This window comes from Eleginops maclovinus, chromosome 10 (assembly GCF_036324505.1).
Source record: "Eleginops maclovinus isolate JMC-PN-2008 ecotype Puerto Natales chromosome 10, JC_Emac_rtc_rv5, whole genome shotgun sequence".
Classification (NCBI taxonomy): Eukaryota; Metazoa; Chordata; class Actinopteri; order Perciformes; family Eleginopidae; genus Eleginops; species Eleginops maclovinus.
This window is the reverse complement of record NC_086358.1, coordinates 4,658,601-4,678,588: the sequence shown is the minus strand read 5'-3', so window position 1 is coordinate 4,678,588 and position 19,988 is coordinate 4,658,601. Positions and strand designations below refer to the sequence as shown.

Below are 19,988 nucleotides of genomic sequence, written 5' to 3'. Positions count from 1 at the left end.
TTTCACAGCCCTCAGGCATGCATCCCTAGAGACGGGGAGGGGGTGCTGCAGGGAGTATGCAGCCTCCTGATTGAGTCTGATAATGCAGAGAGCTGATGATCAGAGCCAGATGTGGCACGTGGAGCCGAGGTCTGCTGCAAGTTAGCCTCTACATGCACAAACACTGTCGCCCCTTCAGGTTAAACTAAAATAGTGTGTGTTTTTCTTTGCAGGCGGCAGGGTGAAGACGTGGAAGAGACGGTGGTTCATTCTGACCGACAACTGCCTCTATTACTTTGAATACACAACAGTAAGTACGCAGAATAATGTGTGTCCATGTTTGTCGGAATGGACTAAGCACAATAGCTTTTAGACGCACTCTTATTTTGGTGAATGTAAAGCTAAAGTAGTATATGTCATACATTACTCTACCACACACATCTACACATTACTTCCAAATATAAGTAATGTGTATGAATTTGAAAGTTACTCAACACTTAATAACAGCTATGAACTAAATCTGGGTTTTTCTGGTATTTTTTTCCACAAATTCCACAAATATTAATCCTATCCATCTGTTAAAAAAATACATATATCATTGGAGTTAATATTATAGGAATAGTTAAAAAAAGAGAGGGAGAGAGATTACATGTCACTCTAAATAGGACAGTAAAAAAAAGCTAAAGCTAAGAGACGGTTAGCTTAGCTTAGCACAAAGGGCTAGCCAAGCTGCAGGGAAATGAGACTGGTATCAATCTTCATGACTAATTCTTAGCAAGAAAGCAATAGCATATTTCCCCAAAAAGTCCAAAAATGTTCCTTAAAGGAGCTGAGTCAAATATATTTTACATTTAAAAATATGAGCAGCAATTGCGTAGATAAATATTTTTGAGACAGATAAAATGCAACAGGACTTTAAGGAAGATTGACACCAAAAAAAGGACACACATGTGGTCCCTTAAACATTTTAACCCCCACCCCCCACACACACACACACACACACACAGAGTCAGGGGTCTTTGCCTTCCAGCCCCGCTCTTTAACAGACGCAGCCCCTTTGACCTAGATGAACCTCACCCCAGCAGTTTACACGAGGCATCATGGGAAACATCTGCAAAGTCTAGGGTGCACATCTGGCCCCGCTAAGCCCCAATCCAAGTGCCACCCCCAACCATGCTGCCTGTCACCCCATGCTTCACCCCAGCATCAGAACATACCCCCCAAACACGCACACACACACACACACACACACACACACACACACACACACACTCAGCCAGCTGTGAGCAGCCGTCCGGAGCTTCCTCCCCCCCCCCCCCCCCCCGCTGCGGCCCCTCATTAGCAGGAAGATGACAGGCGGGACACAGGGCTGTTCCTCAAGGTCCCCCCTCACATCTGGCCCCGCACACACAAACACACTCGGAGGACGGGAGATGGAGGATGTAGGGAGTGCAGGGTTATGCCTCCCTCGGGTGCCGTCCCCTACGTGACCAGGATGTATAAAAACTTCAAGCGTGCTTTTATCCCCACCTTGGTTCTCACTTTGATGCTGTCTGGCTCAATGTAATGTAAAGATAAATGTTCAAATACTTCAAACATATTTACTGAATCAACCTTTTTGACAACCTCGTTTTTTGGAAATCATTATTTAAATGACCTTTGAACAATAAGATCCTTTCCTGGGAAGTAGTCGTCCTCAACTTACCTCACGTGAAAAACACTGCAGGATAAATTGGTTAAGTATTAGCATCGTTAATCATTTTGTAATCAAATTGGTGAATATTTTAAGCCTGAATGACAATAAAGAAATGTTTTCTGTTGTATTGAGATGTATGCCTTTGCTTACCAACAATCCAGATTAAATGTTATATAAACAGATTACAGTTTGTATCATGTTAGTGTAGCGTGTTAGCATGCTAACATCTCAATTGGCTGTGTGATTTGGTCTGGGCTTGACTTTCTGTGTCACTGCACCTTCATTAATCACTGGTTTTGTCCTTAACAGTCATGTATGCACTTAATGAGTGATCTATTGATGCTTAATGTTGTTTGTGTTTGTTTATGTTTCCAGGATAAAGAGCCCCGTGGGATTATTCCTCTGGAGAACCTCAGTATCAGAGAGGTGGACGAGCCCAGAAAACCTGTAAGTAGAAACTCCAGAGTCTTTCTTTAGCTCCTTTGAAGCAGAGCATTTTTTATTTCTTAGTGGTGTGATTGTTGGTGCTAATTGGCTCTTAGTTACCAACAAATCAGGATATACTGCATTTGTTTCCAAGCTAAGTTTGATCTTCTACATATAGTTAATTTGTTAATGTTAGCAACATGGCTACAGCTAGCAGCCTTTATACTGTACAAAGCAAGAAACAACTGCAAAGTGATCTCAGTGCTATTAAAAAGGCAGATTAAAACACCTCTTGTATTAATAACTAGGTATATTTAGTTACTTACTGATCTTGTTAAGTAGAAAGAATGTATTTTTATCACTTTCTCTCTTCTCCATCTTTGCCTCCTCCTTCAAAGTAGCTCATTTGCTCTATAAAGTTTCCACAGTAAGCATTAATTTAGTTGTTTTGCTTCCTGAAAAAGCTGCTCTAAGCTTATTTATTAAATTGTGATATATTTAGTTGAGTTACCTCTTACAAAATGACTCTCAAGTGGGCAGTGATGCAGTTTATATGTCACATGCTTTTATTTTGAAAGGGGAAACGCGACTCAGTAACAGACAGAGTTGCAAAGTTTATAGGTAATAGGTTTTTCTTTTTTTCACCGTGCATATCTTTTGGTTGCCTCCCCAGAACTGCTTCGAGCTCTACAACCCGAACCACAAAGGTCAGGTGATCAAGGCCTGCAAGACGGAGGCGGACGGGCGTGTCGTCGAGGGCAACCACGTGGTGTATAGGATATCAGCCCCAACGCCGGAGGAGAAGAGGAGTGGATCAAATCCATCAAGTAAGAGACGCCGTGTTAGTGTGGATCCATTTACACTGAGAGGCACTTAGCCAACACCGACGCTCCCATGTGGCACTTTCTCACGTCTGACCTTGACTATGAGACACACACACACACACACACACACACACACACACACACACACACACTTTAACATATATGTGCAGCTACTATAAACACACACACACACACACACACACACACACACACACACTTAGACGCTGGTGACTAAATGTGACTCTGTTTCTCACACTTCCACACAGATAACACTCAGAGGTGATTTCTGCTCTGCCGGATAAGCTCAGTTCCCTTTGATAAGACACACACACACACACACTCACACTCACACACACACACACACACACACACACACACACACACACACACACACACACACACACACACACACACACACACACACACACACACACACACACACACATACAGAAGTGTTTCACACCAGATTTGTCATATCCAAACTCAGCCTTGTAAACCAGGTAAGGAGTGTGGAGGTGAAGCTGCAAATTGGGTAATTGATCAGCTCGCTGGTTACAATCCACTCAGCTGCAGCTTCACCGGCAAATATGATCAATAATATCACGGCAGAATCATATTACACATCGCTTCGAGGCTCTAATGATGTTATAAAACCTCTTAGCGTTGGCAAGGGTATCCGTTAAATGAGAGGTGTGTTCTTTTTTAATAAGTCGCTGCAGCTCCTGGGATGCTTCATGCACAGTTAGAGTGATCGGAAGGAAAAGAGAGGAGGGGATTTCTCTCAGTTTGAAAGTCTTTATTGAACGATGAGTATTTCCCATTGTGATACAGAGTCGCTTTAGGATGGAGAGCAGAATTAAATAACAACCTCAAGAAGAAGATACGCAAGAAGATACAAGAGACATAAAAAACCCCAGCTGTGAATAACATTGAACAATACCACTTTGGCGAACTTTCACCCTCGTCTTCACACACCATTATTGGTGGCTGGCTTGGTGAAGCTGTGTGTTAAAGATCCTTTCTAAAAAGTCACGGCAAAGTTGTTGACAATGTAAAAAAAATCATAATATTGTATTTAGAGAATATAATTTAAAAAGTACTTGTATATCTGTCGGAAATATGAAAAAGTCCAAATACATATATACATTTTTTTAAATATAAAAAAGTGTGTTATAAAATCTCAAAAATGAAATGGAAAAAGTATATAATGCCAAAAAAAAGTTCAAATATTCCAAAAATACAATTGTATACTATAGCGAATATATATATAGAATCATACTATAATTAGTGTATCAAAGAAAGTCTTAGTATGTTGAAATATCCTGAAAAGAGGATATTGTAATATTGTAGGATGTATACTTCAAGATGTCTCTGTAGATCACACCATGATGAGGGTGCAAAAAAGCCCTTTCACACCGAGGAGTAAAAACATTTGACCATCTGAACACACACTCTGTTTCACACTCCTGCAGCAGCCTCGGAGCTTTCAGTGGAAAAAGCAGGAGTGTTTTAGTCCACGTCATAATGTCAAGTGTCTTCCGGTCACTGCTGGAACAACAGGGATCACAGATTGGACTCAAATTCACACACTCTCATTATACTGTCCTGTGGTCTGCAGATGCACACACACACACACACACACACACACACACACACACACACACACACACACACACACACACACACACACACACACACACACACACACACACACACACACACACACACACACACAGAAAGACACACACCTGACTCATCTGCTTCCTGGAAACTGCTCTGTGGGCACACACACACACCCCCACACACACACACAACCACAGACACACACACACACAGACAAGACTGGCCATCTCAGCATGTTGTGCTGCTCGGAAGGCTGCGGGTTACTCAGCGTTTTCTCACCCTGAGTGTGTGTCACTTTCAACCATTTAGAGTTTGAAACGCTGATTTTTTCTACAGGGAGGATGGAAAGCTATGGAGACAATCTGAGCTTCTTGCCCTTAACAAAATGACAGGCTACGTTAGCAACTAGCTCATAAGCAAAAGTGAGCAGCTAAGAGGCTGAAAATGTTGTCTTGAGAGGGTGGAGACCAAAACAGAGCTACAAAGAGACAGACTGAGATTAATGGTCATGTCCTCTAGTAGTTTGAATAGTCATCTCTTAGTAAAGTCAGCTAGCAACAAAGTGAGGAGCTAGCCGGTGAATGCAGCTGGACATTAAGCAGCTCAGCAGCCAGAGATATTTGGAGTTGACCAAAACAGAGTTACAAGGAGATACCAAAGTGAGCAGAAACATGATTTCAAACGAATGCTAGTGCTACTTCATGTCTGCTAGGAGTCTAAACAGTCAGCTCTTTGCATTGACAGTAACCCGTCACACTGATGAAGCATAGCACTGAGCTATGGGCTTTATATTGACTGATTTCTGCCCTGCGTCTGCTTTAAACTGAATTGCTGACAACATTTTGGTTTAATCAGATACACTATAATGGTAAATCTGACATGTTTTCACAGGGGTTAATGACCTCTCAGTTACACTCGTGACAGAAAATTAGCATTCCCTTTTTATGTTATGCTCAAGAGAAGAAAAAGAGCATATTGACAATCTATGTACATTTTCCCATGTGTATTTGTCAACATGCTCAGATAAAAAAAGCAACTAAGTGAGATATTTATAGTATAGCAGTGGGAATTTGTGAGTGAAGAGCAGGTGTGACGAATCACTGTGGATGTCAGGTTTCGTGTTGATCACAAAGCAAAGGGTTTTCTTTTTAAACCATCAGAGAGCGGCGCAGACAAAAGGCCTGATGCGTTTTTGTTAAGAAGCTCCGACTGATAGATAGAAGACAGATTAAGGTCTGGCCCTCATCCTGAAATACTCCACAAATACGTCATGTGTAACAATGCTCTTCTTCTCACTATAGTAACAGATTTGACTGGTAATAAAAATGCAAAATGTAAACCGTGCAAACTATTTGGATTTACAGGAGCAGCTGTAAAGTGATATGTTTCCTTCCTCTCCGTTTCCTGCAGAGCGAGCATCAGCAGAGATCCTTTCTACGACATGCTGGCCACCAGGAAGCGGAGGATAGCCAATAAGAAGTGATGACCGTCCCACCGTCATCCACACCTGAGTCCTCGTGCGTGTGTGTGTGTATGTGTGTGTGTGTGTGTGTGTGTGTGTGTGCGTGTGTGTGTGTGTGTGTGAGTGTCTCAAAGGCCTCCTGTGTGTTCTGTAAAGGCTGGAGGATGAGCAGCAGGTGCAAGTCGTTTGGATTTAAATGGATCATTTCTACCTGAAGGCCGTCTGCACCTGTGTGTGAAGGACTCTGAACTCTGATGTGCCGTTTAGGTGGGACTTTATGGACAAAAGGAAATACTGTGTGCAACAAAAAAAAATTGGACAAAAGGACTACAGCCATGACGGGAATCATGGGAACTCTTTGCATAGTGCGCCCTCTGGTGGACACATGAGGAGGAACTCATACGTGGCTTTTCTTATTTGGCTTTGAGTCCCTGATGGAAAACCTTTTATCCTCCTCACCTCACATGTGCTTCTGCAGTTTCATGTAACTACAGAAGACTTCAAGCTTATAAAATCAGCTGGTCTGATTGGTAGTGACTGTATCTGTACATACAAACACAGATTTATTCATTTACAGCAGGGCTGCCACTAATTATCCATCGATGAATCAGATGAATAAATGAATTGTTTGGTCGATTAAAGGCCAGAAAATAGTGATAAATGTCCATGACAGTTCCCAAGGTCCAAGGTGATGGCTTTTTTTAGTGGAAAAACCCAAATACTTTCCATTTATTATGATGGAAAACAAAGAAAATCATTGAACCCCCATATTTTGAAGGCTAAAAGGAGAATTTTTTGGACATTTCTTAATAAAAAAAATACTTCAAATGTTTATCTTTTATCAAGAAAACAAACATATATAATTTTGGGTTATTGAATTTTGCATAATTGTTGCAGCTGTTATATTTCCAGGCAAAGGAATTGATGCAGGTCGTGAAATAATACTCTAAATATATAAAAAGCCCCTTCTCAAATGCTGTATACATCCTATATTAACTGTCATTTTATTGAAGATCCACCTGTGTTCATTTCTTTTTGTATTTATTTTCTTAATTTGGTTAACAAGAGGCAGCCCCCGCCCCCCCCGTCATTTACATTATGCATGTGTAGAATATATTGTACATACTGTTCCTTTGTTTCCTCTTCTGTTGTGTTTGTGTAGCATGTAAATCATAGCGGCCGTAGCCTGTACCCGTTCACCTGTTTTAGTTTTAACCGCTAACAGTTTACAGAAGAGGAGGAGCAGCGACGCCTCCTCCTCCTCCTCCTCCATTACTGAAGGTATACAGGAGGTTATATGAAGGAAACTCACTGTGCTGAGCTGGAAAACAGAGAGCATAGGTGAGTGAAAAACACCGTGAAAGAAGCTAAATACTGGACATTTTAAAACTCAAATGATGTGAAACTGGAATCTGATTTTCCCCAAACGGAGATCGAGACGACTTGAAGCCTCGTTTTTTTTAATAGTAGATGTCATTTTAAAGGTTAATTGATCTTAGTTTGGGAAAGATGCTCATGAATACTATGAATAAAAACATCATGCTGATCAGAAAACTGTGTGTGAGTTCAGTGAGAAGAGCTTAACTTTCCACGTCTTTGGTTATTCTGGAATATTTTAGTGAGTTGTGGCTAGAAATGTGTGTGTGTTTAAGTTACAGGACAGTGCTATCATCCACACGTACATATAACAATTAAGGAAGCGTGGATACAATCTAATCCTAGTATATAATACAAAGGCAGACGGGGACTTTCTACCCGGCAACTCGTCAATCATCTCAGTTTTCCCATTCATTTCAATGCAGCTTGTAAACAAAGACCAAGAAGAGATTACAATTTCTGACATTAACAAATGTATTTAAGGCTTTTACCTTATACAATGTATAAATTCTGACATGCTAAACTTAAAAGGTAGTAGCAGTTTTTCAACTTCTGTCTAAAGTTGGAGAAAAAAAAACAAAGCAAAACATCATTCCCCACTTTTGTCCAGAGAATATGGTCGATATTAACATGGGTTTTACTCAAAACAAATCAACATCTACAGGTAACCCTGATACAGGATTGTTACATATAAAAATAACTGATAGTACAGTTCAAAATTAAATTCACAGTATTTTTTTATGATGCTAGAAGACACAAAACTGTTCCATTAAAAAAGCAAAAACACAAATGGTCCACAGGCATGATTGACAAATACGTTGATGGTTTCCTTTTTTAAACGAATCCAAAAGCAATGTGAGGAGAGCAGAAGAAGGCATGATACACCTCTGAAAAAAGTTTAAAAATTACGGAGTGAATCTTAGGCTTCAGAGCGGGGAAAAAGGAAACCAAAAAAAAAGAAAAAGGAAATGTCCTCAAGTCTGTCCAGGGTTAATGTGGAGGCTTCATTCACAAGTATCTCCCTCTCCGCACCCAGTGGGGTCATAAAAACCATCCTAGATATGGTGACATCTGAAACCTGCACCCGACACGATCCTCCTCGCAGGCAGCGCTTTTCCCTTTAGTTTGTCTGAATGTGACGCAGGTGGATATCCACGAAACGAGTGTTCATGTCCTGAGTTCCACTGAGCAGCAGCTGAGATGTTTGAAGCTCCAGGCTTTTTGTTTGTGTTCATACAAGTATATATTAATATTTTATCATAAATGTCCATTGAGTGACAGTTTCTTTTTTTTTTATACCATAGTTAGGAGAATTACGGCTTATAAATCGATGCCTTACATTTAAAACACTTTGTCTTGCGGTAAAAATACAATATATTCCCAACGAAGAAGAAGAAGAAAAAGCACCACGTCAAAAAAAGTCCAATTCATTCCTCTGCTGTTGTTGAAATGGAGGTGTGTCTGAAAGGAGAGAGAAGAGGCCTCTTTATACGATCTGTCGGAGGTTAAATACAGTTTATAAGCAGAGGCTGTACTGAGATTTAAAGCCCACTCACAGTCAGTGTTTCCAGCCACTGGAGGATCCGTGGGAGTCGCCGTTAGTGTGGCTGTAACCGTTTCCTGCAACACATCGACACTTTACATCTTCACCTCACACGGTCTGCTTTCTGTCTCTACTGAGAGCCGCAAGTTGATTGATTGTTGGTCTACAAAATGCCTGAAAATTGTGAAAAATGTCCAAAACCTGAAAATATTCAATTTATTCTGATTTAAAACTCATATCATGGGTATCCCCATATTCTAAAGGCTAAAAATAGCACTTTTGGATGTTTGTGCATTAAAAAACGACTTAAAACTACTAAATGATGTTAATAATAATCAATAAATGCTCGTACATATCATCTTTCAGTCATGGATTTATGGATTAAGCACAATTGTTGCAGCTGTAATATTTCCTCTTTGAAGGACAGGCTCCACACAGTGTTTATTTTGAAGGTGTAAGACCTGACGTACCTTTGTATCCGTTGAGATGGGGGTGATTTGAAGCGTGTGTGGGGGAGGCAGGGTTGGAGGGGCCGGGATGCTCACTGCCACTGCTGTGATCTGCGCGCCGGCGTTTTTCTGGCGAGAAACCGTTGTGGTGTTTTGCGTCCTTGGTGTCGTAGTGACGCCGTTTGCGGATCTCCCTCTCTTCGCTGCTCTTGTTCCTGTGGAACCTCGATGCTGCCGGGCTGCGCTGCTCCGACTCGCTGCGCCGCCTCCGCTTCTTCTTCTTCTTTTTGGGGTCGGAGGCTCGGTCTGAATCCACTTCTGAGCTCCTACAGAAGACAGAAAACACACCATGGTTAAAACAAACCCAAGAACATAACATAAATCAGTTGCAAAATAACCTCATGGTCTTAAGGAGCTGGTTAAATCGAATCATGTTAGATAATTAAAAGTTCAAATTAATTGAAAAGCCAGAGAAAGGTACTCCTGACATTTGAGGGCTGAATTCTTCCTGGAAAAATGACTATATTATCAAAAATAGCTAGAAATTCTTGTAGATGAACTAATGGTTTGATCAGATCAGCCCTAAAGTAATGAAAAACAATCATGCTATTAAGTTTACAATGTAGGATAGTTATTTTACTGAATGAATGAGCAAAACGCCCAAATATGACTATACAAAGTAAACTTGAATACAAAGAAAGGTCATGCAGCGCTATTCAAAACATATTCTGTAATGTTTCCCTTCTCTGTGACAAATGTCAGCTCTAAGAAGCCACTTTAAACCACTGTTAAGTACTCAAAGCAGAAAGCCTTTAGACGAATATCAGAGGCATTTGGAACAATTTCACACTTTCCCTCCCAATTAATGGTGAAATATTGTAGTCAAAACGGTTCCCTATAAAGATAAACTTCCAGGATTTAGCAAGGACGGTTCTAATACAAATATGGAGGTAATTGTGGGATAACACACCCGCTCTCTCGGTGTCTCTCTTTGTCCTTCGACTTCTTCTTCTTGCTCTTTTTGTGTTTTTTAGAGCGCCGTGTCTCAGAGCTGTCCTCCCTCTCCTTGCTCGGAGGATGAGCGCTCCTCTTGTGATCATCTTTGTTCAGAGTTGACTCATTTGTGTCGGGACGGTCCCGAGGGGGGGAGCCCTTTGACTTCTCCGAGGTCTCTGTGTTTGGCGAGGAAGTCTCCCCTCTCGACGTATAATAGTCCCTCTCCCTGACGTTGCACTTCTCCTTCATGGGCCGGGATTCTCTGCTCTCCTGCGGCCGGCTCCTAGAGGACTCGGAGTGACCGTATCCCCTCCGCTCGTGGCCCCAATCATCTCTGGAGCTGTAACTGTTACGCTCCCTGGGGGTGAGGAAAGGCCGGTCCCTGCGACGATCAGAGTCCCAGTCCCTGTAGGACCGATTGTAAGGAACAAGCCGGTCCTTGTACGAGCGCTGGTAGCGATCCCGAGAGCGATCCCGGGAGTCCCGTCTGTACCGATGTCTATCCCCGTCCCTTTCTCGCACCGGGCTCCTGTCCCTGTAGTGTCGGTCCTTGTCTCTGCTCCAGTCTCTCTCACCGCCTCTAGAACTGGGCTTGGACGTGGTTTGCTCCTTAGCGGTCCCTGCTGACGGATCCCGGGTCCGTGGTAGATCCTTCTTTTCGTCCTCCCCTCGGCTGACCCTCTGTGGAGCGGCAGACGTCCCGTTGGTGTTTTGTGAGCAGTCTGTCGGGGGGGATAATGCCGCGGGGTTGCAGTGCGGGGCCGAAGAGGAAGAAGCAGGTTCTCTGGATGTGACAGGATGAGTGTTTGTAGCTGAAGGTGGAGAGGAGGAGGATGGTGCTTGCGGGGGCAGGGGTTCAGACACAGTTTTAGCCCTTATGTCGGGAGGGGACAGGGTCTGGCTTTCACTGGCAGCGGGGTGGAGGCTCTGGGAGGAACTGGCCAGGGATGAGGCAGCATTATGAGCCTCTTTGCTGGAAAAACAAAATATACAAGCATTTTAATTTCACACTTCTGAGGAAAAAATTCAAACATCAGTTTTTTAACTTCTTTATATCTGGTTGAGAGCAAACACCTGTCCTATTTTGAGTCAGCTAACTTTAGTGTAACGTGCATCTTTGACCAGGAGATCCTTTGTGTATATTTAGGCAATCATGCATCTGAATTAATCTGGTTTCTTGCAGCCATATACCAATAAAATGCAGGTGTATGCATTGATTTTGTATGTAATCAAGCCATGCAAATGAAATGTGTTTTGCATTTGGTTTTTAACCCAGCATCAGAGTGCTGATCTCACCTTGTCTGACTATGATCGCTGTCATGTCCGTTAGAAACAACCGTGGCCACAGAGGATGAAGCGTCATGATTACTGCCAGAGAGCTGAAAACAACACATCATTGTTTATAAAGATAAACAAAAAGATCATTCAATTATCAATAGGTCATAAAGAGGCTCACTTTATTAGGGGCGTGTCCATTTACTTTGTGGTGTCCGTTGTGGTGCCCATTCTGACTGGGTTTAGAGACGCCGTTGGTTGGTCCGTTTAACCCGTTGTGGTGCGCTGCTGAATCTCCGTTGGTGGCTTGAGAGGAACTATCTCCCACTCTCTTTCCGTTGAGGTGAGACTTTCCTAAACAGCCGTTATCCAGAGAGCCACAGTTCTCCTGGTCCGACTCCTCCGAGGACTCTTGGCCGTACGGCACCAAGAACGACGCTCCGTTTCCTCCCGCGTGGTGACCGCCGTTACGAGACGTGCCGTTAACGTGGTTTAGCTGACGCGGAACAAAGCGAACGTCTGAGGTAGACTGCGAGGAGGAGGAAGAAGAGGAGGAGGAGCTGCTGCTGGCAGAGGACGGCTGGCTGTAAGAGGAAGAGGAGGAGGAGGAGGAGGAGGGGCGGTTGGGTTTCTGTCCGATGAAGAATGAAAGCTTCTGCCGCTTGTCCTGGTCTGGGATCATGGTGGGCCGGCTGATAGAGTGGGAGATGGAAGAAGAGGAGGAGGAGGAGGAGGAGGAGGAAGAGGAGGAGGAAGAGGAAGCCAGTCCATGGATAGATTTCCCCCCAACACTGCTGCTGGTGCTGGGCTTGGAGTTGGTGTGATAGTCCCTCAGAGATCCGTTCCCATTGACATGAAGAGCGCGCTGAGGACAAAACAGATATAGCTGATGTGAAACACTGGCTTTATATCTTCTCACGTTCAAATGTTTGACCAACATCGTCAAATTTCACTTAAATTGATCCAAAAAATATGATTTAGTCGCTGCAACTAAAATCCAACAGTGCCATGGACCCAAGCGGGCTTAAACGTCATCTCACCCGTCACTTCCAAACAACAACACAGACTATTTTCTTTGCCTGCATTGAAACTGAGAGCAGCTCACTTTTATAAGAAATCCCAAAGACAAAGAGCTCTCAAAGCTGGCTACTTAGCAGCTCAACTCGTAGTCAAATTATCGTTATATATTTGTAGAATAAGGCTATAACGTGTCATTAGGTGACAGTTTTTCGTTGTTGGTGAGCAATGGGACATTTTGAATGGAAGAAATGTGCACAAAAAAGGTCGAAAAGCCCCGGTTTAGATGTTGGTACCTTGGTCATGTGTGGCGGCAACTGGGGACCGATGAAGCCGATGTTGTTGTTGTGATGAACGCCGGTGTTGATGCGAGGAATCACCACCGGCCGCGGAGACGACTGACCAGGGATGCCTGCGCTGTGGCTCATGTGGCTGTAGTCCCCGGCTTTCTTCCCGTCACTGGACCTAGTAACACGAAGGAAGCGGACATTAGCAATAGGACTCATTTGAAGTCTCTTGGAATCTGTTTCAAAATGATGGATGACTCACTTGATGTAGAACAGGACGTAGGCCTGCTGGTTGAGGACAGACCGGATGTCGCTGACAGACACGGAGGAGTCGTTCATCTGATACCACTGCCCATTGCTCGCCTGGGAAATGGAAGAGTTGGCAGATTTTTGACATATTTGCTCAACTGAATCATCACTGTTACACAATCCTCCATTTCTAATGTTTGCTCCTCTCAGCTTCTGAATGGCCATCTTCAGCATCAACACAATAAAGGTTCATTATGCAAAAAAAGATATCCCAGTTTGGTAAATTTGAAAAAACAGAAGCACAATGAGAACACTTTTGAAATTAACGGTGGCCATTGTCCTTTATAAATACACTGAGACAAAAAAAAGAAATCACCCAAAAGTCTCAACAAACACCCTGGGAGCTGCTGTCACATGCTGCCATCTAGCACGTGTCATACACACTTGATCAGCAAAACAACACAGCGTTTATAAACTTGTTGCACTCTTTGAGCTGGAGAGAAACTATGTTCAAGGTCGAGACCTCGGTTGTTGGAAGCAGCAGTTGTTGTGGGAACCCTGCTTCAAACCGTTACACCGAGTTGTTAATAGACTGCTGGAGAGACACATGTGAGCATTTGTACTTGGCAACAGCAGCGCCCTGATAGATTAGAACAGTGGGTCCATATCTGCGCCAGTACCTTAATATAGCAGAAGTAGTGTCCGGCATGACAGCTGAACCCAGAGTGGACCAGCACAGCAAACAGAGCGTAGACCTGCGGGTCTCCTTGAGGCTGAGACATGAAGGGCTGCAGGTCCAGATACTCTGGATATTTCACATCCTGGGGAGGGAGGAAAAGCTGATTAATATCCAACAGGTGCTGTGCTGTAGCTGGGACACGGCTCTGGATATTAGAGTCACGGTACCTTTGTGATTTTGCCTCCGCTGAAGTTTGCAAAGCGTTTGAGCGACAGGGTGAGCACGTTGGAGCTGCGGTGGATGGTGAATCTCTTAGAGGCTGTGACCATTTTTTTGCACCTGAGGGGAATAGATGTATACATAGTTAGCAGGTGAATGCACCAACACAAACCAATAAAACACCACCTATTCCTCCTCTTTTTTGTGAATTAGTTTGTATTTTATCCAACTTACTTGGTGCATTTGTAGGCGTTTTCTCCATCCAGCTGTTCTGGCTTCACAAACTGCTCCAGAGCCTTAGAGACACTGGGAGCCGTCTGAAAGAGGGAACATGGATTTTAGTTCAGTTCTTAAGATCTTTGAAAGCATTTGACTGCATCTTTTTCTTATGCAATTACAGTAAATTAAAGTGACTTACCTTTATTTCCAGAGTTATATCCAAAAATGGGTCAAATGTGTCTGAAACTGCTTTGCAGTTTAAACATTTAACTGGAAAAGGAAAAGTAATGTTTATTATTCTGTATAAAATAACAAATAAATGACTGAAACAATTCAGGAAAAGAAGTCCAATACTTGTTACATACCTCTGGACCTCAGGTACCCGCCGAACACTTGATGGATGAAAGTGGTTGCCTGCGTTTGCCTGTCCAGTCTAAGGATGAAAATCCCCCAGTTAGAACAATGACACACTGACTGGTTGCCTTATTAATAAAGAAATATTCTCTGGCTGTACTGGAACAGTCGTTTCACACACAGAGTCACAACATATTGCAGCCCAAAGACCAGGAGTGAGAAAGGGAGGAATTAGAGCAGGAGTAATTAGTTGAGAGGCCACCTGTTGCTCCTGAATGAAAACCGACTTTATGCTGGAGGTTCTTAAAATCTCTTTTAATCCCCCGAGGACCCGATGCTCGGCCCAGAGTGTCTATTAAACATGCATGTAGCCTTCATATGTGTATACTTTGCAAAACCTTTTTATATGTTTCAGCAGGAAAACATACATACTTTAATGTCTCTGCACTTGGCTTTATGCAAGATTTAGAGTGGAGGGATGCATCAGCATATATACAGTACAGGAAGCTGACTGACCCATCTGGCCCCCATACATTTATCTTAAACAACTAGTTAATGTGTAAAGTTTTGGAAAAATGTATGAAACGTACTTGGGTCCAGGTAAGCAGGACTTTTGCATAGCATCCACCGTGTACCGCAGGAACTCATGGGCATCCTCCTGGCTTCCATAGCGGAAGTGCTTCGCAATCCCTGTGAGCGGGAAAAACACCCACAGTTAGATATGCAAGGAGTGGATAAATGATGCCGCACTTACTCGTAGACCTTAGGTAAAAGAAATAAGTCCAGAGCACACTTCAAACTCCCATCAGAGAATTTCCCTCCAAAATGTAAAAAGGTAAACAGCCACACAGCGCCTCCTGTCATTCATTCCAGGTAAACATTTTGGGGAAAGTCAACAGACAAACACTTACTTTTGAGCTCATTGAGCACACCGATGGGCTTAATGACATTCCCAGAGTTTGCAAAGACCTGAATGATGTGGTTTTGCATGGTGCACATCATACAGAACCCCGGCTCGTGACCTGAGGAAGAAACAGATGGAGTTATACAAAACAGACCAGAAAGCAGCTCATAGAAACAGGAAGTGATAATAACTACAGGACTGTACAGTCAGACGGCACCATGAAACATCGACCTACATGTTTTTGAGTGCTCCCGAGTCAGCAAGTAGTTGGCAAACGGCGGGGTGTAGGTGAGACACTGCAGCGCTGAGTTGAGGAAGCAGGTGTTCCCCATGTTCTGCAGGCCGGCACCAATGCGGTGAACCTGAGTCCACTTCAGGATGAGCCGCTCTGGAGGGAAGAGGACCTTCTGGGGCGTGTCGATGCCATCACCACTGCTTATCACTGTGAACACAAAGCCAACAATATCATTTATAAGAGACTCAATGTATTTAGCAGGTTCAACAAGTATCTGTTTATCTGCTGAAGTAGATGTGAGGGCTGAATAATATATCTGAATTGTTTCGTAATAACAAAATGGCCAACAGTTATACCCAAATTGGTGGAGGTGATAGATTTTTTAGAGACAAAATGAGTCAAAATAATATTCTAAATAAAGTACTGTGTTGCTCAGAAGATTTCCTGAAAAAGCACCACGATTATTCTTTATATATTTTATTGAAAACATGTTCCTTTCCCTCCAAAATTCTGTTGCTTATCACATTTGCAATATGAGTCAAATAATCCCTATATTTCCAAATTCTTCAACCCTATTGCATATGTAAATACATATTCGATATTTGAAAGTCAAAAGATTTCAGTATAAATAATTATATAATGTCCTCCTGACAACTGACGATATTATTTTAAAAGAATAACACAAAACACATTTTTCATGTTGTTCCTGCTAAACAAGTCAGGCGGCTTCTCTTTATATCAAAACACCAATTGCGTCACAGGCTCAGGAGATTGATCTTGCCTTCACTTCATCACTGGCTTGGTTATGTAACTGTATGAATGACAGTAGAAGGGAAGCAGCAACACAATACACCCACAAAACCAGTGGTGTTACACTATCGTACGACCGCAACAATCGTTTAGCTTCATTAGTGCAGTTTGGTGTAACTTACGCAAGAGTACATCAGCATTTCCTTTGAGGGCGGGAAAATATAAGCCTTTAATCCATGTCTAACTGTCCTGCTTGACAACATTGGACGGGAATGTGTGTAGTTTCCTTACAGCTTTAAAGCCACATGCGTTAAAAACACAGCTGATAAAAGCCGTGGCTCCTACCTTGCTCCTTGGGCCGGTCCCCGGAGGAGGCAGTGCTGTTGTAGACTGCAGCTCCAGGCGTGGGGCCCAGGCAGCCTCCTGCAGCCTTCATCCTGGGAGAGTCGCTCGACATAGTGGGACCCATAGCCCAGCTGCTGGAACAGCTGCCATCCATCCCCAAGTCTCCACTGGGAAAGGGAGATCGCTTACACCCGACTGACTCGTGGTCAGAATTTTCTGAAGATCTGTCAACTATGGTCATTGTTCATTGCTGTGTGGAGGGGCAGGAACAGAAGAACACAGCTTTACGATTCAGCTCACGTTCTAGGTTGCAAGTCTTTAATTTCACATTTTGTTTTCATACAAACTATTGTGTGTGTGGCACGTCATGACTGTGACCAACGTCTGAATTTATTGACAACATCTTAACTTTTTAACTGTTACGGAGGAGTAAAACGCACCAAAATACACTATTTTTTCTCACAGACCATGTCACCCACAATTAATTTGATCAGAGGTAACTTAGATTACAACCACTAAATGCCATGTTCAGAATATAATAATGTCTCAGTTATCCTACTTTACAAGAGCACACTGAACGTGCCAACAACTGAATTATTGATGTTTTGTTGAGCAAAGTAACCAAACTCAGTGTGAGCTCAATCTATCAGCCCTGAGTTCCGGCTTGATGTTATTGTTTTACCTAGCACTGTATAATGTAATATAGCAAGACACTACAAAGGCTGAATGTGGGAGCAAAGTCCTGTCTGACAGATTAAACTTCTCAAAGTCTGGATAAAAAAAGTTTTGAGAAACATAATAGCAGGTACTGTATCTTGAATGGACTAAAAGGGTCTCAATCTACCTCTATTTGTATCTAAAAACTCTATGAACTTAACTCTTTGGGCTAGAAATAGGAATCAGAAACAGGTTCATTGCAAAGTAGATAGAAAGTAAGAAAAACCAGCCAAAAGATAAAATATGTGTTTACAAAAAAGCTATTATACGTTAAGATATATACAATTATTTACATTAAATCTGGATATATATATATATTACGTACATCACACTATGACAAGGTACTAGAATAATACAATTAAAGATCTGCAGTATTGATATGGAAAGTGGAAAGCTGTGTAGATGATAAGAGATCTTGTGTACAAATGTGCAATTCAAGGACACTTAAAAAACAAACATCAGAAAACTGTATTAATACATTAACTTGTGCTTGGAATATTTTAAACACGATCAACGTATAACAAAGTCACCTAGTAAACATTTGTAGTTCAAAAACCCAACAGAGGAAATGTGTTGGTCGGAAGCAAGTTTACAACAGCTGTTCCCTCCCACCTGCTCCGGCTCACGTTGGCTAACGGACGGCTGCTAGGCCTTTAACACGCAGCTTTCTTAAACCTCACCGAATACACTTTAAACCCCTTCTATACTTCTTGTTGGAGACAGGAAAGCGATTAAAAACTCACCTTTCACACCAAAAGCAGGAACGGAATGACTGATTAGCAGCAAGAGGCTATCGAAGCTACGAACACCATGGAAACAGCGACCGTTACACATAGCTAGCAACGGAGCTAGCTACCACTACGTGCGGCAATATTGATGCTAACCAAGGAAGTGCGCCGGCCGTTGAAGCCCATTTTTGTGAATGGTCGTAGTGGCTAAACGATGGTACTACAACTCCCGTGACGTCATTTTGGCTCAAAAATACTTTTCCCCATTGACTTACATTGGGAAAGAGACGTCTTTAAATCAGCGTATATATATATATTTAAAACTAATTCAACTATACAGCACCAACCCTTGTATAGCCATTATTTAAATCATTAGAGTCTAAAAGTTGTAACATGCGCTTAAAGCTGAACCAAGAGTTGCTTGTATATAGTACACTGTTTATATACATATTTATATTGACTATTCTAATTAGATGATCCTCTGAATATAGGTATTTTTAACTGTGCTTTTTAAATGTTTATCTTTATTTTATTTGTATTTTATTCTATTTATTAAGTTACTTTGTAAGTATCTATCTATCTCTATATTCTCTCTCCATTTATTTCAGAGCCCAACGCGGGAGATTGGATGAGGGGCTCAAGGGGAAAACTCAACTGCGCATGCTCTATGGGCCAAAGTCCCCGGATGATCCTGGTTCTTTCTGCCTCTATAGTCGCTTTGTTTTGTGCTTCAATGCGCCACTGAACAACTACCATAGGAATGAACGGAACCCCGCCTCCAACGCTGTTTCCATTCCTCTTTATACAGCCATGATGCTAACGCTGCTAGCTAGCTCGGCACGGTGGAAGCTAAACAACGGCGGGAAATAACCGCGGGAAATAACGTAAATAAATACTATAAACACTTAATATCCGTTTTTTGTTTACATTGCGTGGACCGGGGTAACTGGAGGTTAAGTAGCCTTAAAAGGAGGGGCTCGACACCGGTGGTTGTGTGGTGCTTCTCTCTCCGACATGACAGAGAACCGGTGTAAGGCTACTACAACAAATCGCAGCCACTCAGGTGTACAGAAACAACACAGCTGCATAGTTAAAGTGCCACTAAATGGCAAAATCAACAAATAACTCACCTGGAATCTGTTATGAATACGTTAGTAGCGGTTGTAAATCCATTCCTTATTTCCAGCGGGTGTCCGGCGGTGAACAATGACGTAGCTAATTGCCCCACGGGTACATCCGGGTACCTGCGATGAAACGAGGTCTCTGATTGGTCCGTTCGCCGTTCCTCTGAGAGGGAACTTGTTTCGGGAAGATCCGTCGCACGTACAACATGAAGCATCTTTGTGTACACTCCTATGACCTTTGTGTACACATTGTACAACAAAGATGCGCTTTCAATCCATTAGAATATAAAACAATTGGTTCCAGCTTATTTAGTTGACCACAATCAGTGCAAAGTGACAGCATAATTTGATTTATTTATGCTGAAATGCCCATTTTAAGGAATGTTTATGCAGTACCCAATGTAGGCCACACTATTTACACTTTTAAAAGTTGTCAACATAAAACTGAAAGCATTCCCTTCGTCCAAAAACTCAACCTTTTAACAACCGTAAACTACATGTACAGGTGAAA

The 19,988-nt window shown here is 42.5% G+C and overlaps 2 protein-coding genes across 5 annotated transcripts in view; one reads left to right on the top strand and one right to left on the bottom strand.

The window, feature by feature from the left end:
- LOC134870752 (cytohesin-3-like) overlaps positions 1 to 7,564 on the top strand; it is a 30,599-nt gene extending 23,035 nt beyond the window's left edge. The window contains 5 exon segments of the mRNA XM_063893139.1: positions 213 to 289; positions 2,051 to 2,122; positions 2,775 to 2,904; positions 2,907 to 2,928; positions 5,959 to 7,564. Of these exon segments, the coding sequence (XP_063749209.1) occupies positions 213 to 289; positions 2,051 to 2,122; positions 2,775 to 2,904; positions 2,907 to 2,928; positions 5,959 to 6,031 (374 nt within the window). The 3' untranslated portion in view covers positions 6,032 to 7,564.
- usp42 (ubiquitin specific peptidase 42) lies at positions 7,422 to 19,732 on the bottom strand. Of its 4 annotated transcripts, XR_010166598.1 has the most exons (19): positions 19,484 to 19,732; positions 16,909 to 17,158; positions 15,814 to 16,020; positions 15,586 to 15,696; positions 15,265 to 15,364; positions 14,686 to 14,753; positions 14,520 to 14,590; positions 14,336 to 14,418; positions 14,110 to 14,221; positions 13,884 to 14,024; positions 13,217 to 13,317; positions 12,964 to 13,132; positions 11,832 to 12,515; positions 11,672 to 11,754; positions 10,350 to 11,348; positions 9,401 to 9,705; positions 8,944 to 9,007; positions 8,792 to 8,848; positions 7,422 to 8,739 (listed from the first exon to the last, which is right to left on the bottom strand). XR_010166598.1 is itself a non-coding variant. In XM_063893132.1 (18 exons), exons 2-17 carry the CDS (start codon positions 17,147 to 17,149, stop codon positions 8,946 to 8,948), a joined length of 3,537 nt encoding a protein of 1,178 aa, XP_063749202.1. In that variant the 5' UTR covers positions 17,150 to 17,158; positions 19,484 to 19,732; the 3' UTR covers positions 7,422 to 8,848; positions 8,944 to 8,945. The 4 variants fall into 4 exon arrangements, 2 of the variants coding, with proteins under 2 accessions (XP_063749202.1, XP_063749203.1); XR_010166599.1 differs by having other exon boundaries at positions 7,422 to 8,848; positions 8,944 to 9,104; XM_063893132.1 differs by having other exon boundaries at positions 7,422 to 8,848.
- Positions 19,733 to 19,988: the final 256 nt, after the last annotated feature.

Bases quoted from the DNA above. Each gene is read 5' to 3' on its own strand.
- usp42 (XM_063893132.1), bottom strand. From the start codon at position 17,149: ATGACCATAGTTGACAGATCTTCAGAAAATTCTGACCACGAGTCAGTC. The intron at 13,318-13,883 runs GTACTGGCGCAG...TCCATTTCCCAG, and splicing joins ACTACTTCTGCTATATTAAG to GCGAGCAATGGGCAGTGGTA. The intron at 11,755-11,831 runs GTGAGCCTCTTT...TGTTGTTTTCAG, and splicing joins ATGGACACGCCCCTAATAAA to CTCTCTGGCAGTAATCATGA.